The sequence below is a fragment of the Chiloscyllium punctatum genome, chromosome 2 (genome assembly GCF_047496795.1).
Source record: "Chiloscyllium punctatum isolate Juve2018m chromosome 2, sChiPun1.3, whole genome shotgun sequence".
NCBI lineage: Eukaryota > Metazoa > Chordata > Chondrichthyes > Orectolobiformes > Hemiscylliidae > Chiloscyllium > Chiloscyllium punctatum.
Window position 1 is genome coordinate 45,590,740 of NC_092740.1, and position 26,199 is coordinate 45,616,938.

Sequence of the window (26,199 nt, forward strand, 5' to 3'; positions counted from 1 at the left end):
GAAGAGGTGACAATGAAGATTGATGAAAGCAGAGCAGTAGACATTGTCTATACGAACTTCAGCAAAGAGTTTGACAAGCTTTTGCATGGTAGACTGGTTAATAAGGTCAGATCACATAGAATCCAGGGGGGGAGCCAGCCAATTGAATACAAAATTAGCTTGAAGGTACGATGTTGTTGGGGTTGGAAGATTTGAGTTACAGGGAGAGGTTGAATAAGCTGTGACTTTTTTCCCTGAGTTTTGGAGGCTGAGTGACATTATAGAGGTTCATAAAATCACAAGGGACATGGATTTGGTGAATAGCCAAAGTCTTCTTCCTCGGGTGGGCAAGTACAAAGCTAGAGGGTATAACTTTAAAGTGAGAGGGAAAGATTTAAAAAAGACAAGGGGTAACCTTTTACGCAGAAGATGGTGCATATATGGAATGAACTACCAGAGGAAGTAGTGGAGACAGGTACGATTACAACATTTAAAAGGCATCTGGATGGATACAGAATAGGGATGATATGGGCTAAATGCTGGCAAATGGGACTAGGTCAGAATGGGATGTTTGGTTGGGAGCTGTATAACTCTATGACTGAAATGAGAAACCATTTCTTTCCTCAAAGAATAGTGAACTTGTGGAATTCTCTACTTAGACAGCTGTGTAGGCCAAGTCACTGAATTTATTCAATGAAAGAGATTGATAAATTTGTATATTTTAAAGTCATCAAAGAGTGTGGGGAAAATGTTGGAATGTGACATTGAGATTGAGGATTAGCAATGATTATATTTGAAATAACTCCATAGAAGCTGGTATCCATTCACCAAGTCACATTTTATTTATACATGGAGAATCTTTGACACTGATCCAGCTCCCTCAGAGCCAGCGGTAGAGTGAACAGAATCTCTGACACTCCTGTTTGTACCTGTCAGCCAGGTCTCCCTTATTGGACCAGATTAACAGCCCCAGTCAGGGAACTCATATTCCATGAGGTCCACCTGCCTGACCTTGTTACAATCACTACAATATTGAATGGTGGAACTGGCTTGAAGGGCTGAATAGTCTTGTACTCAGTTTCTATGTTTAAATAGCAATACAATCATTTTATTTACAAATTTCCCTGAGCAACATCAATGGCTCTGATTAATGCCTATCCTTTAATGGTACCTATGGTTCAGCAACATCTTTGGACTACTATTATGAAAAAATAACAATGAAAAGAATAAGGCAAAAGTGAGGACTGCAGATGCTGGAAATCAGAGTCTAGATTAGAGTGGTGCTGGAAAAGCACAGCAGGTCAGGCAGCATCCGAGGAGCAGGAAAATCGACGTTTCTGGCAAAAGCCCTTCATCGGGAATTGCCTGAAACGTCAATTTTCCTGCTCCTCGGATGCTGCTTGACCGGCTGTGCTTTTCCAGCACCACTCCAATGAAAAGAATAAGGCAACTACAGAGCCAAAATGCCTCCATATTCAAACAAGTACCCAGATAATTTCACATTAAAATAACATTTACTGTGAATGGTAATTCCCTTCAGCAAATTCAACCTAATACTATGCAGATATAATTAATACACACTACAACCAATTCTAGTAAGTACATGCTTTCTGAAAAAATGCAACTATTCCAACTTTGCGAGCATCCATAAAAACATGCATTTGGTATTAGCAGCTTAAAAGTAGCCATAAAATGAGGTTTACCAGCTTTGTGTTTAGATTTAAACAAGGTGAATAAAGAACCTAAAGAAAAAATGTTTTTTAAAATTTCATAAATAAACTTAAATTAAACAGAATTAGAAAGAGAAGGAAAAAGGTGGGGGCAAGTGAAAGGGGTAAGAGAATAGGGGAAAGTAGGGAAAGAAAATAGAACACAAGCAAACATGTGTGAGTGAGAAAACACCAAGAAACAAAATGGAGAGGCATTAAACTGGGACTAATATTTGTTATACAACTGATTGTTTTGCAACTGGAACCACATGAGGGTGTTAGCTGAGTATTGCTAATGAGCCAAGATACAGTATAAGTTATTGTGAGCACTGCAGCTACTTCAGGGACACCAGAACCAGTCAGATGTGGAGTTTCAAGCAGACAGCTAGGACAACCTTATGCAAAATAACTTCAAAGAAGACAACTACAGTTGCAGTTTTTTTATAGACATGTAGTATAGAAACAAGTTCACCTATGAAGAGTAGCTGCCTTAAAAAGCTGTTGAGTTTCAAAATAAAATCAGCAAAAGGTGAATGTCTGGGTGATGACCAAGGACATCATAGCATCATAAGTGATGCAAGGGCTATAACAGACAAGGTATTTGCTTCTATGTTGGGTTAGAATTTTGCCTATTCTTAAATCTAACATTTTTAATCAAATGTTATAAGTTCACATAAAAAGCATGATTCAAATTTGTGATAATGTGAGGTATTGGTTTTCAGATTGGAAAAATGCACTGAATATAGGCTTAAGTACAGATAAATGGTCATCAGATGAAAGCAAGAAAACACGATCGTAAAAACTGTTTCAAAGTAGAACTGTCTATCAACACAGGTTAGAATCAGAAGTCACATGACACCAAGTTATCGTCCAAGAGATTTATTTAAAATCACAAACTTTCGGAATGCTGCTCCTTCAACAGGTGAAAGACTATAACCTGGTGTCATGTAACTTCGGATTTTGTCCCGCCCAGTCCAACATCAACATCTCCATGTCTCGTGTGGTTAAGGGGTTGGAAGGGATTGCAAAGATGAGGCCATGAAGAGATTCAAAATCAAGGAAGAGAATTTTAAAAGTAACACTGCTTGATCATGCTCCAATGTAGAACAATGAGCTCAAGAATAAAGAATATAAGGGCACAGAAACAGGAGCAAGACATTCAATAAACTCATGGTTAATCTGATTGTGGGCTCAACTCCTCCTCTCGTGTCAGTCCCTTGACCATCTTGTCAATCAAAGCCCTATCTAACTCAGTCTTGAACATATTCAATGATTTGGCTTCCACTGCTCACTGGGGAAGAGAATTCTAAAACAAGACTTTCTGGGAGAAGAAATTCCTCTCATCTCCATTTTTAAAAAAATAATAACTCATGGGATGTAGGTGTCATTGGCTGAGCCAGAATTCATTGCCCAGCCCCAGTTACCCTTGAGAGGTTGGTGGTGAGCTGCCTTCTTGAACTGCTGCAGTTCATTTGGTACACCCACATGCCACTAAGGAAAGAATTCTTGGACCTTAAAGAGGAGAGTCCTTCCTTTTACACTGTGTCCCCTCATTCTACATTAACATGTAAGGAAGCAGTCTCTTGGCATCTACCCTGTCCAGCGCCCTCAGAATTTTATAAACTTCAGTAAGAATCATACCTTATTCTCCTAAACTCTAATGAGAATGGTTATGCCTCCTTAACCTTTCCTAGAAGATGTTTCCCAGGAATCAGCCCTTGTGAACCTTCTTTCAACTGCTTCCAGTGCAAGTGTGTTTCTTGCTAAGTGATGAAAACTGTGCACCATGCTCCACATCTGGTCTCAGCAATGCCATAGTTGTAGCAAGACTTCTCTACTTTTATATTTCACTCCTCCTTATAATTAAGGCTGACTTTCTTTATGCTTTTGTAATAATCTGTTGTACTTGCATGTTGACCTTTTATGATTAATGCACAAGGACATCTAGGTCCCTCCGTAGTGCAGCATTCCATAGTATCTCTCTGTTTAAGTATTCTGGTTTTCTCTTATTCCTACCAAAGTGGACAACCTCACAGTTCTTCCACACTATACGCCCATGTGTCAAATTATTGCCCAAATATTTAACCTACCCGTAGTCTTTTCCAATATCTCTTAAATCTCCTCATAGCTTGCTTTCATTCCTGGCTTCACATTTGTTCACAAGACAGTCAGTCCCTTCCTCCAGGTCATTATACACTGGACATTACTGACTCCTGTGATACTGCACAAATTAGATTATGCCATCCTGAAAGTGACACATTTGTCCCAGCTCTCTACTGGAGGTGTTGATGGGACTGCCAAGAGCAGGAAACATGAAGTTTGAGAAATGTTGATTCCCAGCTGCTTGGTTGAGAAGCAGTGATAAACTCAGCAGCAGGTGAGGCAATATGCAGGAATGGAGCAAGTTCATACTTGTAAGACAACTATACCATGAATACTCAGTAACATTAAACAGCCTTCAATAAGATCTGACTTCAAGATAAAGTTGTGGCATTCAGTTCACAATCACTTAAAGGTGGCATGTATCCATCAGGTTCACACAGGCTTACCTCATTTTAATATACACCTTAAGAGAAGGAAGCAGGAGAATGGACTTTCACATTAAGGCTTGCAACAAGAGTGAATCAGTGATGAGGGGTATACTGGAGTGGGGTCAGTGGCCAATGGAGAATTAGAGGAAAGATCCAGGGGAGAACAGAAGGGGGATAGAGGGAAGCAAGGAGGAGTGAAGTGGGAAGGGCCTGGGTGCTGTGCGGTGCAGAGGAAGAGGGTGGGGACAGTCAGTCTCTTCAAGAAAATGTGGGGCCTAGAGGGCAGTGTCAATACTGTCCAATCGTATGTCACTCTCCGGGTGTTGACTGGCAGACCCTGCACAGAGGTTTGGGTTCACGTAGAGCATTTACAATGCAGTGGAAGACAGCTGAGCTTGCAAAATCAGCTGTTCTACAGTGTGGTAAGCACCACACTGGACACTAATACGACATTCAACAACAAGTGAACTCAAGAACACATCTTTATTTACTCCACAATGAAAGAAAATCCCCAATCTCCCTGTAACTATCAATGCATGCCAACTATGAGACACTTTGCTGTCTAGGCTAGTCCAAACAAATAACAATGATGCACACATGAAGAAACTGAAACTAATCCGAAGTGAAATATTTAAAAGTGAATGCTAATATTGAATAGTCCCCTTGCCACCTTTGTACTCTGAAGTCTTAAGTTATTGGCAATGAAGTTGGATGGGTAAGTTGTGGCCATAATATAGAGCTTTCATGTTTGACCAAGAGACCTTTCAAAAGGCTGCCTCTGGATACAGTATTGCCAGTTCAGCAATGAAAATCTTCCCCAGCTGCTAAATTGAATATGTTGGCACATGCACGCCACTGACACTCAAAAATTTAAATGGGTAAAAGTCAACAATTAGAAAGAAGTGGTGCACAGTTCCAGTTATGATGTCAGAAATGACTCACTGTTAACGTTGCTTCATGCTAGTTATTAATCCTTTACAGAGAACATGATGGGGTTAGGAGGTTTAAAACAAATTTAAGACATAGGCAGCAGACATTTGAATAATCTCAAATTTACAGAGGGCAGAATATTGGAGATCAACTAGGAGTGCATTGAATAATCAAATCTAAAGATAACCAAGGTATGAATGCAGATTTTAGCAGATGAGCTGAGACAGGGACAAATTGAAGCAAAATTATGAGGTGAAAATAGACCACATTAATGATGGTGTTAATATGAAGTCAAATGTGAGCTAAGATGTGCCTAGTCATTGTCAGATAGTTGCCATGGAGAGGAATAAAATAAGTGGCTTAGTGAATAGAGTTTGGAACAGGAATCAAAAACAAAGGTTTCAGGCTTCCCAATATTTATTTGGGAGGAAATCTCTGTTAATCCAGTAGTGAGTCTGAGGCAAGCAGTCTGATACTTTAGCCACAGTGGAGGAGCTGAGAGATGCTCGTGAGGTAAAGCTGGTATCATCAGCATACATGTGAAAACTAACACTGTGCTTTTGGATGATATTAGATTAGATTACTTACAGTATGGAAACAGGCTCTTCGGCCCAACAAGTCCACACTGACCCTCCGAAGAGCAACCCACCCAGACCCATTCCACTACACTTGCCCCTTCACCTAACACTACGGGCAATTTAGCATGGCCAATTCACCTAACCTGCACATTTTTGGACTGTGGGAGGAAACCGGAGCACTCGGAGGAAACCCACGCAGACACAGGGAGAATGTGTAAACTCCACACAGATGCCTGAGGCGGGAAGTGAACCCGGGTGTCTGGCGCTATGAGGCAGCAGTGCTAACCACTGTGCCACCATTGTGAAGGGGCAGCACAGAGATTAGAAACGTAGAAACTTATAAGGCTGAAAAAGTTATATCAGCTACAAAAACCCACAAGAGATTGCTCGATATTATCCACCTTGTCTAATAGCATTTTACTGCTTGTTCCTCATATCCTTTAATTTTCCAGATATGCAGATGAGTCTTGACAATAGGTTTTTACTAGATTTGAGGAGCTAATGGAGTGTCTTGATTGATGTCTTCCAAGATTACAGTAAGTTATGGTAGGGTAAATAGTATTCATTGTTTCAATTAGTCAGTGAGATGGTAATGCAAACCCAAGACAATTAGCAAGATAATTAAAGAAACTTAATGGTAGTGATTAAAATGTGCACTTTACACTGTCACAAACAATTAATGAAGCAGTGCTAACTTTTGATTTTATAGAAGAAAAGTCATATATCTTCTTGAGACAGAGACTGTTAAAAGAGAGTAAGGAGAGTAGAAATAGATTGGGTGCCTCATTTGGAGAACCCTTCTCACTCCCAAGCATCGAACTGGTGACTAAAATAGCCTTTATGTGGTCATTAATGTTCTGAGAACAGCCACATATAATTTTACCAAAAGTGCCAAACTAAAGAAAGCCAAAATGAATTTATCTAAGATACTGTTGGATGAAGCAGTTGGTTGTTCATCTGAAGTCTGGGTTTCTTCATCCATTGTTGATAACTCTGATAGAAAGCAGCAGACACCAGATATATCTGCCAATGTGCTGGAAACCTCATAAGAATCAATCTAACATCCATCATGTTGGAATTAGAGCTCTCATCTTCCTGGGTCCTGCCAAGAGGTTAAAATGAAAATTCAATAATTTATAGTAAAATGATCTCAGTTTAACAAAATGAGGCTTGGACATATTAACCAATGACAAAGTAATTCTTTGCTGTGATTCTACATAAGAAAGGTTTAAACTAAACACAGTAACTGTTCCAAATTGGTCTATTCTTAAGATTACACAAACACAAACAATTGAAAAGGATGCTACAAGTTCCAAAGGTCACTTGGTTAGGATGCTTTTACTATGATTTTGTTTTAAAGCTGTGATAATTAATTACTGAATGATGTTTGAAAATACAAAGACCATTTCAAACAACCACAATTATAACCATCAAGGGAAAACTCTGTTTCAGTGAACTGTATATACAAAAGACTATGGTTCAAAACTTAAGTTTAACTCACTTAAGTCAAAATTTCCATGAGTTTTCAAGCCCTGACAAAGTCCATGGCTAGTCAATGCTCACACATAGATATAATAACGTATTATATGTAGCATTAAAAAAGACAAACAAGGTGTGCAAACTTTGGGGAGAGATAGACAGACAGACAGCAAGAAATAGGTGTGGATGCAAAAGGTTTAATTAGGTTTATGTACACAGACTAACAGTTACAGTACATACATATGAATGTACTGAGCATGACAAATAAGGTTGGTGAGCTGCAAGCCTTGATAGATACTGCTGATGGGAACATGCTGCTGTGGTGATAACAGAGACCTGGTTCAATAGAAGGCAGGATTAGGTACTTAATGTTCCCGAATACTGGACAAGGAACAAAATCTACTTGGTAAGAGTTCAGAAAAGATAAAGATATTAATACTGCGGGGGCTATAGGTCAGCAACTTGTGAAAAAATATACATGAATAAATATGTAATGATGTAGAGGTGCCAGTGTTGGACTGGGGTAGACAAAGTTAAAATTCACAACACCAGGTTTGTTTGGAAGTACAAGCTTTCGGAGCATTGCTCCTTCATCAGGTAGCTCGTGGGGCTAGATCATAGGTCACAGAATTTATCGTATAATATCAAAGGATCATACAACTTATGTGATGGATTGAACAAACCTAGATTGCTGTTAAGTCTTTAATCACTTCAAATTGGGTTTGATTGATTAGTATGATCATGCCCCACCAGCCACTTGACGAAGGAGCAGTGCTCCGAAAGCTTGTACTTCCAAATGAACCTGTTGGACTATTAGCTGTTGTGGTGCGATTTTTAAATGTGTGATGCAATTAAACATTTGCAAATAAATAGAGAATTGCTGAAAACACAGGTGTTGCTTCTTTGGCTTGCACTGAAGAATGCTGGATTTCAGACACTCACAACAATTTGTACTACATGAGAAAAAGTGCTGATTGGTTGGCAAGTCAACTTTAGTTGACTGAGACATTGGTATGGAGAAAGCAATGGAAAACTACAGACTTGCCATGCTTCTGGAATATACAAAAAATGTGCAAGGTTTGAAAGTATTCCTATTGTATAAAATGGTTCCTGTGTATGAAGCTTCCAGCAAGTTTAAGCAAGTCACCCTAGAGCTTGATTGATTCTTTTGAGTACAATGATAGTGAGCTATTCTTGCACTCAACACTGTTCAACAAGTGCTACCCAATCACATCAATTAGCAGATGTTTTGCTGTGGGCATGGCAAGCAGGGCTTGGTTGAATACTATTATGTGGAATTCCATAGTTATTATCAAGTATATCCAAATCTTGAGTGTTAAAGTCCTGCAAAGGGACTTGACGCCCAAAACCTTATGAGTCAGAGGCAAGAGTGCTACCAATGATGTCACAACTAAAACTTGGCAACAGAAAATTGAGAGGAGCGTTGATAGAGCAGTTAAAAACCATGAAGGGTCTTGAAAAGATAGGTAAAGGAAACTGCTCCCATTGACAAAAAGGTCAAGAACCAGAGGACACTGACTTAAGAAAAATAGAGGAAAGATAACGTGATGATAAACTATTTAAACAGCAAGGAGTTAAAACCTGAAAAGCACTGCTCGAGAGTGCGCAGAAGGCAGACTCAGTTGCGGCTATCGAAAGGGGACTGGAATATTATCTAAAAGAAAAAGAATCATAACTGCAGAGCATGATCAGTGGAGTAAGACACGTCTGATTTGTTCTTTCAGAGAACTGGCACAGTCCTGAAGAGCTAAATAGCCTCCATCTGGGCTGTGAAATCAAACAGTGACACCTTTTGTAGGATATATGGTGTGGAATCAACAGCTTTAAGACAGGAGGAGTTAAATCAGTAAAGAAGGAAAACTGCTTTGGACTCTGGAATTGATTGGTGGATTAAATATTTAAACAATTTGAAGTGATAAGTGATTTACTTTGCTCCCTCCAACTAACAGAGTCCAGTCGTGACCTATTAATTTTTGAAAACAAATATCTTTCAAGCAATCTTGCTCCATGTCTCCCCGAGTGTTTTCTAATTTTAGAATTAGAGTTTGACAACTGTAATTTAGAAAGAAGCCTTGTCAGGATATGTGACCTTGAGGATCTGTCCTGCATTGTTTCTAATTTTCATCATACTATTCTTCACTCCTGAAAAAAAAAATTCCAATTAAAAGTTGTTTTGAAGTTAGAAAGAACAAACATAGGCCCAGATCCTCCGATCTCCAGATAGTTGCAAACCAGACATTCCCCAAAGATTCATGTCAAGCCCCTTCAGATGTCCTGATGGGCTGACTCCACAGGAATTGCCCATGAAGTTAAAACTCTGAGTCCGAGTTGGAGATTTGGGAGAGATCTGACTTACTTACCCAGGAAATGTGAGACAGATTAACCATGTCTACCTCCTGGATGACTATCTGACTGATTGCACTTCCCTTCACTCCAAGTTCCCGACTCTTCCTACTTGCTCCCCAAACCCTCTGCTATTCACTGATCCACCAACCTTTGGACTACTCTTTTGGCCCACCAAACCCTTGACTCCCACCTGACCAAAACTCACCACTCGACGACCACCCTGGCACCTTACCAACTTACCTCAATCATACTCATTCATTAACGTGCTAAAGCCTATTCAAACAGCGCAGTATGTTCGTGAATGAAGACTTGCCAGAAAATGGTAGTTATTGCTGTAAAAGGAGCCTTGGTCTGACTATCCCCAACAAACCTGTACTATGAAGAGGATTGTAATATCAGGTACCCTCTGCATTTCTGAAGAGGCCAGCTTCGTAGGACCCACTTGTTGTGGGGAAAGTGGGCAGTAGGGGCAGCAATCTAATGGAGATTGTCGGTCCATAATTGTTTAAAATCTGTCGCCTAACAAGATTTGTTATGAGTGAAGGTGGCTATAGCAACAAATCTAATATTTGTTGACTTATTGAGAAGGTTCACCCAATAAATTTAAACTTGATGAAAAATGGCTGTCTCACAGGGACAGAAGCACAACAATATAAGTGGTAATCAATAAATTGGGTGTACACAGCATAAAGTGTACGTTGATCTTTTGAATGACTCTATCATGAGAAGAGATTGCTGATTAGCTAAATAAGATGTTCAGACAATATTTCTAAAACACCTGGTGGGACACTACCTGCAAGTTTCAATTCTAAAATTAAGAGGCTGATTACTTTACCTGCAGTAGATGACACTGTAATATGAGGGAGGACTGTCACTGGGAACAGGTTGACAGATTCCATTGTAATCATTTACAATTGGTGGTGGTTCAGGGAAATAAGGTGGTGGTGGTGGAAGGACCAACACAGAGTTATCTGAATGCAAGTAAAACACCAGTTAACAAACAGTACAGAATCCGAAATCAAGCAAAACAACATATTTCATTTATGTCATCTTAACATTCAAAAACAAATATCAAATCGTAGAGTTTTACAGTATGGAAGGAGACCATTCGACTCCTGAAATACTTATACAGCTCTTCTCATTCTCCAGCCCTATCTCCATAGCCCTCTAAATTCATCACCTTCAACTAGATATCCAGTGGTGTTCTGAAATCTCATATGGAACCTGGCTCAACCACTGTCCCAGGCATCTACAAACAGTTGCTCCCTCCATCACTCATGCATTTGCAAGAAGCACTGCAACAAATCACCCAGACTCCTTAGACAGCACCTTCTAATCCCACAACCCCTTAGAAGGACAAATGTAGCAAATACCTGGGAACACCACAACTCATAATTTCTCCTCCAAATCAAACACCCTTTGACTTAGAAACACATCATCATTCCTTCATTGTCACCAAATCATAATCCTGGAATTTTCTCTGTAACTGTGGGGGTACCCACATTATGTGGACCATAGTAAGGCTCAAGAAAATTCAAGGAAGGAGACCATCAATACCTTCTCAACAATAGTTAGTGATGGGCAATGAATATTGACCCAGTTAGTGATGCCCTCATCCTGTGAATGGATTTCAAAAAAAGTGATGTGGCCAATGATATAGTGAAAGGAGAGAGACAGTGCGAGTCTACAAAAGGCCAACATCTTAAGAATGAGGTGTGTCCAGTGGCAGTGTTACACAGGGCCAAGAATACAAAAGAGAATACAATGTGCAGAAGGAGATTGCTGACAGAATGGAGAAGCCATTAGTGGAGCTGAAAAAGCACAGCAGGTCAGACACCAACCAAGGTGCAGGAAAGTCAACATTTTGGTCTAAACTCCTTTGTCAGGACTGGGGAGTGGAAGGGGAGCCCAGAAGTAAATAGAGGGAGGGGGTACGGCTGGGGGAGCAGTAAGTGGGATGGTGATAGCTGGATGTAGGTAGGAGGTTATTGTAATTGGTCAGTGGGAAGGGTGGAGTGGAGAGGTGGACAGGTAAGGTCAGGTTAGGGAGGCAAGGAGAAGGGGGAGGGCTGGGAGTGGAGGGACTTTGAAGCTGGTCAATATTGACTTTCCTGTCCCTTGGATGCTGGCTGACCTGCTGTGCTTTTCCAACTCCACATCGATTGACTCTGGTTTCCAGCATCTGCAGTCCTTACTGTCTCCAAGAGATGCACTAGTAGCATTCGGATAGGTAGCAATGGAACAGGCAGTCATATTGAGGGAAGATGTGAAAGAGCATTTCTTGGTTAAATTCTGGTCAGAGCTTGAGAAGATTACAATCACTCAAGATATTAGTCTTACGTTAGGTCAACTTAGCACTGCATAATAAGGAGGAAAGAAATCAAACAGGACATTTACAAAATGATAGACTTAGAAAAGGAGACAAGACAATAGTTGACACGGACTGAAGGTCTATTGAGGGAGAGAGCTATGACAACATTGGTCGTAAAGGAGTCAAGGGTGGTGCCTGTGAAAAATAAACCATTGACAATGTGAGCGAACATGGTGGCAAAGAAAGGAGTTGTGTGAGAAGGAAATTGAGGGAGCGCGAGGCTTAAATCTGCGAGAAGTGGAGCTTGGGGATAAGATTGGTGAGAGAGAAAGAGAGACAACAGAGGCACTGTGAATGCATTGTTTCAGTCTTGGTGCCACAGCTGTCTGGCAACTCCTCATACTTGTTATTGAAGAGTGGGGCAAGATGTAATTAAACAATAGCTCGCTTGTGGGAAAATTTGAGTTTGCATACTTCAACTTTTCACAAGGTAATGTCAAAGTTTCTTCCTATTTCCCCAGCAGCAAATGAAACAGTTAGGCAGGCCTATTAAACAAAGTTAATTGTTTTATTGTGAGCAAGAAATCATCTGGATTAATGAAAAGAATACACAAGCTAGTCATTGAATTCTGATAGTATTTTAAAAAGTGAAATATATCTTCTCTATAATAAAGCCTTGCATCTAGCATCTACTTCTTTATGCAAACTGATATTTCCTACCTTATAAATATTGCGCACGGGTGGCATAATGTTGTCATGTCTTTAAGCACTGAGACTGAGAATTGGTTTCTGCACTGTTCCATATTTTTCAAGCTCCCCACATTTGTTTCAAGTGGTGTCTAACTACACTTTCCTCAGCAGATTTGCATATTAAGTTCATCCTGTATTTAAATACCAAGAAGCTTGGAACATTTAAGAGAAGCATAAATATTTGAGATAGAGGAATATGCTCTTGACATGTTGCAATTGCATGCATCAAATTATTCTACAAACAATGAAGAACTTTGGAGCAACACTTGTAATATGCCAAATTATTTATCATGGGTCTCCCTTGCTCACAGAAGTGTGTTATGAAGTAGCAGAGGGGTTGGGTATCCAACCTTTCACTCCACCTAATCCTCTGTCACAAACTTAGGAAATTAAAAATATTCATGAACTAGTAACCTGCCCATTTAGTTGGTATGATTGAATACATCTGGTCTACAAACCTTAAGGGAGGTAAGTAGATAATGGTGGGAGATGTTTTGGACTCCTCCAGCAAAAGGAGTCAATATCTGATGAGTTGACTGATTTTTATTTCCTCGTGGGATATGGGCATCACTGGCTGGACCAGCATTTTATTTCCCATCCCTTGTTGTCCTTAAAAAGATGGTGGTGAGCTGCCTCCTTGAACCACTGCAGTAGGTTTCCTTTGAGCTGTAATCTGCCTTTTAGCTACATCCTGTGGGCCTACTTGTGCTTCCACTCACAGCATCATAGTCAGACTGGGCATCCCTTCCATTATTCATTGTGGCACTAATATTGACATTCACTCCATTGGTCTGTTTTGGGTTCAAACAGTGAAACTGCAACTAAAATGCCCTTCAGGAAACTATTTCCTAAAATAGTGCGACTATTTCCTAAACACCCCCCCACAAAGCATAATGGAGAAGATATTCATTAAGTAGTTGAATATCATGCAACATCGTTATATTTGTTTTTATGTGTCATACTTGATTTATATTGAAAATTAAATCAAGGTTTTGAAATTAGGAACCGGGTATATTAGCATTTGTTCATTAAATAATTGGTCCATGCCCAACTCATTTAATCCAAATTAGAAGAGGGAGAAAGGAATCCTACATAAATGATCAAACACACTTATGCTAATATTAAAAGAGCCCAGTTTCATCTCACATAATCCAGGTGGAGGAAGTAGTTCCTAGATTCTTATGAATGCATATAGTTTGTAGATCAGAATACTATTTGCACATTGATCACAATTCATGTATTCCTAGGGGATAGGTTTCTGGAGTAGTAATTTAAAGAACCAACTGGTGCTTAAAGTATTTAAGATATAGATCTATGTAATATGAAATGGCTAATTAATAGCCTTCTATAAAGGAGCCATTAGGGAATAGTAACCATAACATGATGGTGTTTTACATTAAGGTTAAAGTAATATAGTTCGTTCTGAAATTCTAATCTTATTAAAGGAAATTATGAATATATGAAAGGCAAGTTGGCCATGGTGGATTGGGAAAATACCTCAAAAGAATTCATTGAAGGTAAACAATGGCTTTGATTTGAAAACTCTTACAGGGTCTACAACAAATATACATCCTCTAAAGTACAGAAACCAAACAGGAAAGCTGAGTCAACTACTGTGAACAAAAATAAGTCAAATATTACATTTGATCAAATGTGCCAAAAGTGGTAAACATTAGAATTGGGAACAATTTAGAAAAGGAAGACCAAAAATAACTCATAAGGAAGGCTGAAAAGAATATGAATTCAAGTTTGCTGTAAGATTGCCTGTAAAAGCTTCTGCATGTATACAAGGAAAAATGTGGGCCCATTTCAGGCAGCCACAGAAGTATTTATAATGTAGGATAGAAAAATGGTGAACAGTTACTTTCTGTCTGTATTCCAAGAGAAAGATAAGAAAATCTTCTTGAAGTACTAGCGAAACCAAGGGACTTATGAAAATGAGGAAATGAAGAAAAATAAAAGAGGTTACTTGAAAAACTAATTGGATTCAAGTTTGATAAATTGCCTGGGTCAGATGAGCTGCATCCCAGACTAATAAAAAGTGGTGATTAAATTAAGAGTGGAAGCATTGGTGGTTATTTTTCAAAATGCTACAGATTCGCGACAGGTTGTTGTCGACTGGAAGTGCAGCAAATGTAACTCCACTTCCTAAGAGGGTAGGGAAAGAGAAAGCACAGTATTATAGATCTGTTAGTTTTTAAAACTTAAAAAGAGACACATTTTGTTGAAATCTTTATCTTGTATTCATGAGGACATTCATAAAAAAATCAGTGTAAAGGGAAAACTTGGGGCAGCATAATGGCTCAGTGATTAGCACTGCTGCCTCACAGTACCAGAGTCCCAGGTTCGATTCCAGCCTCGGGCGACTGTCTGTGTGGAGTTTGCACATTCTCCCCGTGCTAGGTGGGTTTCCTCCGGGTGCTCTGATTTCCTTCCACAGTCCAAAGATGTGCAAACTAGGTGAATTGACCATGCTAAATTGCCCATAGTGTTAGGTGCATTAGTCAGAGGGGAAATGGGTCTGGGTGTGTTACTCTTCGGAGGATCAATGTGGACTGGTAGGTATTCTAATCTAATCTAATACTGGACACTAGAAGAGGACTGATTGGTTGGCAAGTGGATTATGATTAATAGTTGTTATGGAGAATAGTTGTTAGCTTAAGACTGTTAACTGGTTGTCAGTATAACTCTTTGCACACTCATGATTATAGAGCAAGTGCTGTCCAATTGCAGAATAACATCTAATATTAGACATTATTTTGAATTTTACCAGCAGGTAATTATGCTGCTAACCTATTTAAGATTATCAGTTAGGTTTGCAGTCAATGCGCAGTCACTTTGATGGTCTGCAGCATGTTATCAATGAGCTGACTCCACTCACATCATTGGCCTCTGGTTCCGGAAGTCACTCCAGGTGGGACCTTGGAGGTCTGTGCAGCCAAAAACATACAGCCCAATACTTGCAGACAGAAAGAACATACTGCACTTGACTGAACTCAACAAAATAGGTGACAGCCATTGTCTGGTTCATTTCTCAGAGAAATGCCCTGTCCGACCTGCTGGTTTGAAATTTAAATACAGTTGGCCAGTTACCTGCTGGTTATCATTCACCTGACAAATTCCCTCTGGCAACACTTCTACCCATGAGAGTCCACTTTTCAACCAATCAGCATTCTTCTTTCATACATATAATTGTTTTACCCATTTATATTGGCATTTCTTGCATTGTCCTACGGAATGTAAGCTGAAAAGCTTTAACAAAATGTGTCTTTTTTGGCAGGAGGGAAGATATTGAAACCAATTATAAAGGATGAGATGACTGGATACTTAGAACGTAATGAGCAGAATCAACATGGACTTCTGAAATGGACATCAGGTTTGACAGAACTGTTACACAATTTTTAAAGGATATTGCTTGTAGCATAGATAAAGGAGAACCAGTGGATGTGATGCATTTGGATTTTCAGAATGCTGTTGACAACTTGTCATTCAGGAGGTTAGTAAATAAAACTACAGTTCATGGGATTGAAGGGAACACACAGAAATAATTATTAATTGGTTAATAGACAGAAATCAGAAAGAGAGAATAAACAGATCATTTTCACAATGGCACGTGGTAATTAGTGGGGTACCACAAAGAACAGTGCCAGCTCCAAGTTGGGAGAAATTATATATATCAAAATTTAGAATTGGTTGGGAACATAAGTTGTAAGGAGGAACCAGGCTGACTTCAAGAAATTTGAACAGGCTAAGTGAATGGACTAGTACAGGCAATAGTGTAATCAAGTATGAGGCTATCCACTTTGGGAGAAAAGGAGAAATGCAGAGTATTTCTTAAATAGTATGAGTCTGAGCAGCATTGATGTCCAAAGGTACACGGATGTCCTTATTCATGAGTCACTAAAAGCTAGCATGCAAATGCGGCAAGCACTTTGGAAGGTAAAAGGTACATTAACCTTCATTGCAAGAGGATTTGAGTACAGGAGCAAAGATGTCTTGCTGCTGTTGTACAGAGCCTTAGTGGGACCGGGTTAGAGTACTGTGTCTAGTTTTGATCTCCTTATCTAATGAAGGGTATATTTGCTATCAAGGGAAACAGCGGGCCACCAGATTAATCCCTACGATGATGAGATTATCTTGTAAAGATAGATTAAGGAACTGGGTTTATATTCCCTAGCATGTCAAAGAATGAGAGGGAGATCTCATCAAAACTTAAAAAATTCTTACAAGACTTGATAGGGTAGATAAGAGTAGTGTTTCCTCTGCTAAGTGAGCCTAAAACCAGTGAACACTGCCTCAGAGTAAGGTGTGGCCCAATTATGAATGGGATGAGGAGGTATTTCTTCACACAAAGGATGATGAGACTTTGGAATTCTCAGCCTCAAAGAACTGTAGATGATCAATCATTGAGCATGTTCAAAACGGTCATCACCAAATTTGTGAAGACAAATGGCATGAAGAGGTAGGAGGTTAGTGGGAGAAAATGGCATAGAGATGATTAGGCATGATCTGTTTGTTTGGCAGAGTAGGCTCAATGGCCTTAATTGCCTAAAACCAAAAGACGTAGCAACAGAAATAGACCATTCAGCCGATTGAGTCTTCTCCATCATTCACTTTTCTACCTTTTCCTCATAATCCTTAATTGCCTTGCTGATTAAAAATCTCTTTATCTCAGTCTTGAATATACTTAATGACCCAGCCTTAACAGCCCCCGATGGTAAAGACTTCCAAAGATTTATAACCTTCTGAGAGAAGAAATTCCTCCTCATGACTATCTTAAATGTGTGACTCCTTATTCTATAATTATGCTTCTGTTACTAGATTCTCCCACAAGAGGAAACAACCTTTCCTGTCAAATTCCCTAAGAGTATTGTACATTTCTGTTAGAGATTGTGTCTCATTCTTCTATATTCCAGTGGCCACAGGCCCAACCCACTCAAGCTGTTCTCATATGACAAACTGTCTACATGTGGTATCAGCCTAGTGAATCTTCCCTGTACTACCTCCTCTGGATGCCAGGATACCTTGCCTTGGACATTATTTGGAGATGACGGTGTTGGACTGGGGTATACAATGTTAAGAATCACACAAGACTAGGTTATAGTCCAACAATTTTAATTGGAAGCACTAGCTTTTGGAGCACTGCTCCTTCAACCACCTGATGAAGGAGCAGTATAACCTGGTGTGTGATTCCTAACTTTGCCTTAGATAAGGGGTCTAAAACAGTTCACAGCTGTGGTCTGGTATTGTTTTAGCAAGGCCACCCTCCTTTTGTATTCCATTCCCTTTGATATAAAGCTAACACTCCATTTGCCTTCCCTATTACCCACTGAATTAGGATGCTGGCTTTTGTTGACTCATGGACAAGGCCTCCCAAATCCTGCTGTATTACAGCTTTTTGTAGTCTTTCTCCATTTAAATACTATTCAGCTCCTCAGTTCTTCCTGCCAAAATACCAATATTTCCCACATTATATTCCATTTGCCAAGTTTGTGCCCACTCACTTAACCTGTCCATATCTCTCTATAGACTTGATCTGTCATCACACTTGTCTTTCCACTTCTTTTTGTGTCATTACAAACCTGGCTACAGTGCATTCACTTGACCTCATCCAAGTCATGAATATTTATTGTAAATAATTGTGGCTCCCAGTTCTGATCTCTATGGCATACCACTAGTTACAAGTTGCCAGCCTGAAAATATCCCCCTTATCCAAACTTGCAGACTTCTCTTAGTTTGCCAATGCTCTTTTTATGATAACATACCACCTCAAACACTATGGGCTCATGTCTTGTTCAGTAGCCAAATGTGTGGTACCTTATAAAACACCTGGCATATTCCTGTTTCTATTTTCTATGTAGCATTTTAACTCAACAAATTTGTGTTCATGATGGATGAGGACTTAGACAGAGCTGAAAGATGGGATACACAGTTCTTGCCCCACTCTGTTACTTGTAATATTATTGTCGTGGGTGAGAAGACCTGTTGCAAATATTTCCCTACATTAAAGCAGTAACTACAGTCAAAAAATAGTCATTAGCTGCAAAGTGATTTGCAATGTGCAAAATAACGTAGAAACACAAGCCCTTTTTATTACTGACTACACTCTAATTATTTACTTTAGGAAGAAGCAATGGTGTATAACTCACAGTAAGCATCAGTTTTAATCACTTCACTTACCTATTGCTATTTGACATGGTCCTGATCTATGTGGCTGTTGATTACTTCTGGATGGGCATTCTTCTTCTGGATTTAATGTTACCTTCTTTTTGACATGGGCAATTAGCAAGAAGCAAATACCAATAAATGTTACCACAGGGCCCATAATTTGCAAGAAGAGTAGTTTACATTTCTCATTTCCATTAGTTTTACTCTTTAAATTGAATCCTTCACCTTCCTTGGTGCCAGGGCAAGTGATTGCCCAAACTCCGATCATAGTTAACAGCACTCCACTGAAACAAAAGAGGATGCCAAAAATAAGGAAACGAGCAAAAGTGTCCTGCTCACTGCATGAAAGAAAGCATCTTTGATCTGCTGATTGGGCCAGCTGCCTCAGATTCACCAGAGACTTGGATCTCGCTAGAAGTAAGAATACCAATGCAATGCCACACAAACTTGGTCCGGTTGCCTTTAGAATCACATTGCAGCTGCCACCATTACGATCACATGACTGGAACCCAAAGGTAGCAATAATGACTCCAGCGGATAGAAAGGAAACTCCAAATATAAGTAGAAAGAATCCCGTTTTATAAGAGCTTCCATCTCCCTCTATCCTCTCCAATGCTGGAACAGTACGCATTATCAACTCCTCAGAATTGAAATGTTCTTCAATGTGAAATGACTGAATCTGTGAATTTAAGTAAATATTGCAACAAGTTTATTTTAGCATAAATGAGGTCTAATCATTATTATTTTGCCTCTAAAATAGTGTGGGCACCACACAAAAAATATTGATCAACAAACATAGAAAAAGCTGGAAATACACAGCAACCATCCAGAATAAAACAACAGAGAAACAGAGGGAAATATGTTAGCCATTGACTTTTCAACATCTAATCAATTTTAATGTCAGATTTCCAGTGGCCACAATCGCCTACTTTTATTTTAGACTATGAATTATAAAAAATCAGTTTTTTAATGAATGATCAGATGTACTGCAGTATTGAAGAATTTTGCAGAATTACGATTTTTAGGACCAGATTTTAAATAGAAACCAGATTTCAACTTTCAAATGAATATAAACAGAAGAACAACCAGAAAGAGGAACAGGAGTAAACAGTTTGGTCTGTTGAACCTGCTCCAAACATTCAATGTGATCACAACTGATCATGGTTTCAATTCCACTTTCCTACCTGCTCTTCAGATGCCTGGAGTCACAGGCAGACCAGAGATCTGTCACAGCCGTATGTATATTCAATTATGGCACATCAATAGTGAAGAATTTCAAAGAGGTATAACCCTTTGAGTGACAAAAGGTCATCGCATTTAAGTCCTAAATGATCGACCCCTTATTCTGAGACTGTGTCTTCATGTCCAAACTACCCCAGCCAATTGATGCTGTAAAACCTTGACAAAAAAAAAGTTTCCTGACGCCCTCATCAACATTTATTTCTTGACAACATCACCAAGGCAAATTAAATGGCTAATCTTCTGCTTGGAAAGTTATTTAATGAGGAACTTTGGTTTGTCCTGAGGACTGAAAAAAGGCAATCTGCGAATGCATGACCTTCCATTCACTAGTTCTGAAAAAATTAAAGATTTACATGAACAGCAAATCAAGATAAAAATAGGATATCATCCTTGCCATGAAGCAGGTCCAACTTGACCAAACAGAAACACTTTGGTAATGATTAACCTCTAGTTATTCTTACTTCAATTGCAATTACAAAAGGAGGTTACTGTATCATGCATAATAAAAATAATCAAAAATTGACTAAACATTGTGGACTTTCCAGAAAAGAAAATAACTTAATATTATTGTATTCCTCACTAATGCAAAGAAAACATGAGTCCACACAAACACTCACACACACACACACACACACACAAACACACACACACAAACACACACACACACAAACACACACACACACAAACACACACACACAATCTATCCAAAACAAAGGAAATTCAACTAAAACAATAACCTGCTCAAAATGTAGAACAGAACGCTAAAGAAAGGGAAGTTCTTGCAACTACAGACAACACTGCTTTCTAGTGAAGAGTTCTCCAAGTCGGCGTCAGGTAACTGCCTATCCATGCCAAGTCAAAAGAAGACTTTGAGTCTTTTTATTGCCTCAAAAAGTAGTCATGCAAAGTGCAGATGACAAAATGATAATTATGAATATGGTTACCAGAATTTATTGGCAATTTGTTCCCTAGTCCTCAAAGCCTGTGCAATTCTATTATCTCTTAAAGTATACAAAAGTTGTAACAAGGTGTAAATAAGGGGAATGTTCACTATTAGTTTTGAAATGACTTGGAAGTTATTTCACATATTCCCTTTCTGTTAAAGATGCATTGCTTTTGTGTGTTAACATTTTGAGAGCAGAAGTTCTTACAATTGATGGTAATAAAGTTTCTCACTTTATCCATGTATTCCTTTTGCTACTTGAGCTTTATATTTGTTAACAGTACTTTGAAATGAAATATGAAAGATGTGGAAATAGGCTGTGAAAAGTCTGGTTCAGTCTCAGAAAGTGGCCAGAAAAGTAATGAACTCATTGGGAAGTTGAGAGTTTGTAATGAAACTGAAGTCAGACAATAAAATATGTAAACTAGCACACCATCAGTGGGTGGGTTGTAAGGGCAGAAAGTGTGATGATTCATGTGATAATATCACTAAAGGGTAATATGTAGATGAGAGGATCATGGGTATTCACAATTAAGCAGTGGGAAAAGAACATCTATAATTCTTCTGACCTGAACTAGACAAAATAATCTATCATTTTTGTCTCAACACAGAAGAAATGTTGGAGTAGGATGGCATCATGACTTTTTGAAGTCTGTAGAAATATCAAGAAGGAATAAGACACCGTGGTTAATCACTTTGTTAGAAGCAATGACAAACTCTGAACAACGGATGGAATCCAGATTGGGCGGATTCTGAGTGGTGAGTTTCAGGAGGGCTGGAGTGGTCCTAGGAGGTGACGACATGATTCGGAACAGGGGAGCAAGGTTGAATACAGAAAATAGCAAGTACAGAGAAGTGAGAAACACATTGTACATTCATTTTTAAAAGGACAGGATTGATGAGCTTTCAAGGGGAGTTGGTTTTGTGCTCAAGGAGAGAGAGCTATTCATAATATCAACTAAAGTAGGGGTTTAAAAGGGAGGTTGATTGGCAAGAATTAACTAAGTCTTAAGGATGAAATAAGGCACCAACACTTTACATTTACACGGAACCTTTTACTAGTATAAATATGCTAAGGCATTTTACAGGCATGATTAAGACAATATTTTACAAAAAGTGATATTGGGTGAGATTCCAAAATCTTGGTTAGAAGTAGATTTTAAGGAGCAGCTAAATGAAGATGAGAGAAGTAGACAGGCAGTGAGGTTTAGGGAGGGAATTTCACAGCTAAGAGCCCTGACAAACATTTGCTTGAAGAAAATCAGGGATGCACAAGAAGCCAGAATTGGACATTGCAGAGGTTAGTAAGTCAGCAGGACATTACAGAAATATGGAAGCAAATGTTGAGAATTTTAATATTAAGGCATTGCTCAACTGAATGTTGAGACAACTCAGCAAGCACAAGGTTGACAAGTGACTGGGACTTGGTGTAAGTAAGATATTGATCGCAAGAACTTTGGATGCATGCTGATTTACGGAGGGTTCAGAGTTGTGACAGTGGTTGGGAGAGCATCAGAATAGTTAATAAAGTGGGGCAAGTGCTGACTTACAAAGTGTTCAGAGTTGTGACAGTAGCTGGGAGAGCGTTAGAATAATTAATAAAGTGGGGTTAAGATTGGGAAGGGAGAAGCTATGTTTATCTTAGTGGGTATGGGCATGAGCAAGAGGAAGGGCTTGAGGGAGAGGCAGGGGAGCAACAAAAGTCGCCAATTAGTTGATTCTAATTAAATATAAAGAAACTCATAAGTTGCTCGCACTTCTTGCTTGAGGGGGGTGAAGGAGTTTTTTAAATCCATACTTTTGCTATAAAACCAATTTACTTCCCTGCTCTTAGACTGAACAAAAATCAATACTGTTTAGATCAAGGTACAATTTAATCCTGACTAAAACAAATCAATTATTGAAATTCAAAGTCTGGATGGCTACATTATGTTGCACTGCAGCTAACACACACAATATGCATTAAATAGTAACTTTAAACCAATGTCATTTCACAAGTATACCAAGGACACAGACATTGTGATAGCAACGATTCTCCCAATTATTTGTGAAGTGTAATGTGCATTTAGCGTAACCAAGTAGTACAGCAGTCCAGCTCACAGCAGGCTCTGCCAGTAAAGCAGCTATGCACATAACATTTCAAGGGATTAATTCTTGGTGAACCATTGGCATGAGGAAAGCACATGTGAGAACGTTTATTTATGAAGGAAAGACTGGCATTTATATGGTGCCTTCACAACCTCAGGATGTATTGGAGTGCTTTACCACTGGATGAACTATTTTTGAAGTGTAGTTTGTTTTAAGGAAGGAAATACCACAGCCAATTTGCATATGGCAAGGTCTCACAAACAACAGTGAGATAATGACCATATAATCTGCTTGAGTGATGTTGGTTGAAGGATAAATATTAGCCAGGACTAAGGAGAAAATTTTCCTACCCTTTTGTGAAATAGTCCCATGGAATCATTTACGTCCTTTTGCAGGGTCACATTGGAAGGACAGCATGGGGGATGGGATGTTATTTTAACATTTCAGCCAACAGGAAACATAATTGAACGCATGCATTCCTTCAACATTATACTGAAAGGTTAACTTGGATTATATGCTCAAATTTCTAAAGTGGGACTTGAACCTACAACCTTTGTGATTCAAAGACTAGAGTGTTGCCATTGGACCATAGTTTAACAGTTCCCAGATGGTCTATGTCTGAATTATGTACAATTATACCAGCTTTATGGGGGCTCATGTGCATAGTGGGAGTGTCCCTACCTCCCTGAGCCAGAAGTCCTGGGTTCAAGTCCCACCTGTTCCAGATGAGTATTATGACATCAAGGAACAGGTTGATTAAAATGGCTAAATTCTAGACTGTGATGACATTTTTTTTGGCTAAATGTAAACTCAAATGAGTGCAATATAATTTTCTGATGATGGTGCCACAATGCTTGGGTTTTGGTACTTTAAAGCATTAAATAAAATCATGATGCTGAAATTGTAATTGTAATTGCATGATAATGGCACCTAACACTGCTTGTAACTTGTAACTTTAATATGAAATGCTGTAGGAATTTATTTCAGTGATTTGCTTTATATAATAACTAACACCCTCTTGTCCCATCTAAAAGAATTATTTAAATCAATTGAACTTCCTCACAAGCAAGTCCAGAAATTACTATAATAATTCATGGGCAAATATATCACAGCGGGCAAACTGTGTATGTTACCCTTTTAATGTTTGTAAAATGCAGCTATTCTCCAACTGCTGATATTGTATGTATCTATGACAGCAATAGCTCCTGGCAATACATCCCTGGCTCCCAATAAGGGTCAGAACTGAGCACTTACACAAAGGAGGAACTTCTCTCTCAGGCCTTCCTTTTTAGCTATTATGGGCCAAAGATTGTTTATTTTAAAGATTATCTATAGTTCTCTCTCCAAGGATGTGCCTTGACATTTCTGCTTTTACATACGGTAATTTTTGAGTCCCCTATTAGGAGCACCTACTTTCTCAATTTTTTTTTCTTGATTTTTATAATGCCCAGAGCGTGTGCCTACTGTGGGCTGTCAAAAAAAAATCCAAAATCTCAGAGATCCTTTCATGATCTAAGATGTATCCAGGCGTTTTACAGCGATTTATATATTAAACACTTGCAATACAAGGCTGCCAATTTGTCGGCAGAAAGATTCCACAATCAAGATGATTAAATTATTTTTTTGAAGATGTTATTAAGGGGTAGCTCTTGGCCAGCTCACTGTGAAGCACATACTTATTCTTTGTTGAAATAGTATCATGGCATTTTTATATCAAGCTACGAGACGGCCCCACTTTGAACACCTCCCCCGTTTGCCAATATCGTTCACAGTGCAGGGCTCCCTTATTACTGCACTGGACAATCGGTGTAGACTTTAACCCTATTAAACCAGTGAAATTCAATAACCAGACTAGGAACTAAACCAGGTGCCTCTTCGTTTAACTGGGCATGGAATGTTATTGAAGCACAGTGTAATTCAGGGTAATTCCTCAATCTGTTTCATGGCGAATTGAGACGCGAAAGCAGAGTAAATTGCAATTTACCGGTGAAATATAGACAGATCTAATTGCACAGTAAATGCTCGGTGTTTCCAATTAACTGGATGTGATAGCGAGTGTGAAGAGACAGTGCTCTCGATGCTGGTCAGAAACCTGGAAGCACAGCTCTTTCACATTTCCCTGGAAAAGAGCACCGAGCGCCTCGGGTTGGGTGTTCAGTGCAGGGGCCTGACCACTCCGCAGCCTTCCCAAAGCAGGTCATGCAGCAGTTAATACTGAGGCGAAGACAGACCGACCTTGCTTGGCTGTGCGGAGCTCCTCTGTCCCATCCAACAACGAGTTACCATCGGGAGCACCACCGCTTCTTCCGGCTCTGTCCCTGATGGTCAGGGAACGTCGGTGATCTAGACCAGGCTCTTGTAACCACATTATCACAAACAGATCGATAGCAGTTATTTATATCTAACAGAATTGGGAAACATCCACGCCCCTGATGTCTGCGAGATAGTTACGTCTCCCCAGGCTGCCTTGTCAAACCCACTCCCAACTCGCCCTGACTGGTCCCGTCTGGATCCAGATCCCTGCTCAACCCTCCTCACTTGACCCCGAGTGAAGGAGGCGACTCGCCACTCCGAGATCGTTTTACCATCGGGTGCTATATAAAATACAAACTCCTTAAGAATGACACTTCTCTGCTCCAAATGTGCTATTTCTGGGCAAAGGTCTCAGTGAGAAGGACGGCAGCTTTTCACCAACTTTGTAGGGTTCCCAATCAGCCCCTTCGAAATGATACCTGAATTCCATACATCTCGCTTCTTACATCCCTTCCTGCCTTTGCCTAGCAAAAAGCTGCCATCTCAGACTGAAATTATTCATTGAACTAACGTCTAATGCATTTTTTTTTCGGGAGACATGCAATTACCCTTGGCGCTTCCCTGAATGGCGTGGCTTAGAGTTTAAAGGTTCCATAGTCAGAAAATTCCACAATCAAAGTATTTCTTCATACGTATTCCTGGGAATACCAGTCCAGTTTGTGTAATCCTGCCTCAATACCTATAACCTATATGTAATCTTGGTCAATCTACACTCCCACCAAGGTCAAAATACGACTTCCATAGTGCCATAGACCCATTATCACAATATTCTCCCAATGTCTGCCTGGGTTTCCTCTGGGTGCTCCAGTTT

The 26,199-nt window shown here is 39.4% G+C and overlaps 1 protein-coding gene across 4 annotated transcripts; it reads right to left on the reverse strand.

Annotated features, from left to right (window-relative positions):
* Nucleotides 1-1,402: 1,402 nt before the first annotated feature.
* Nucleotides 1,403-25,639, reverse strand: LOC140483533 (transmembrane protein 171-like). Of its 4 annotated transcripts, XM_072581736.1 has the most exons (5): nt 25,311-25,639; nt 18,815-19,481; nt 10,409-10,544; nt 9,317-9,369; nt 6,733-6,829 (listed from the first exon to the last, which is right to left on the reverse strand). In XM_072581736.1, exons 1-4 carry the CDS (start codon nt 25,359-25,361, stop codon nt 9,357-9,359), a joined length of 867 nt encoding a protein of 288 aa, XP_072437837.1. In that variant the 5' UTR covers nt 25,362-25,639; the 3' UTR covers nt 6,733-6,829; nt 9,317-9,356. The 4 variants fall into 4 exon arrangements, with proteins under 4 accessions (XP_072437809.1, XP_072437820.1, XP_072437837.1 ...); XM_072581708.1 differs by lacking the exon at nt 9,317-9,369 and having other exon boundaries at nt 1,403-6,829; XM_072581719.1 differs by lacking the exons at nt 9,317-9,369; nt 25,311-25,639 and adding an exon at nt 19,987-20,045 and having other exon boundaries at nt 1,403-6,829.
* Nucleotides 25,640-26,199: the final 560 nt, after the last annotated feature.

Coding starts and splice junctions, on each gene's coding strand:
- LOC140483533 (XM_072581708.1), bottom strand. CDS start 25,361: ATGGTAACTCGTTGTTGGATGGGACAGAGGAGCTCCGCACAGCCAAGC. Junction 19,482..25,310: donor GCTCCGCACAGCCAAGCAAG/GTCGGTCTGTCT, acceptor TTAAATTCACAG/ATTCAGTCATTTCACATTGA. Junction 6,830..10,408: donor TACAGTGTCATCTACTGCAG/GTAAAGTAATCA, acceptor ACCTCTTGGCAG/GACCCAGGAAGATGAGAGCT.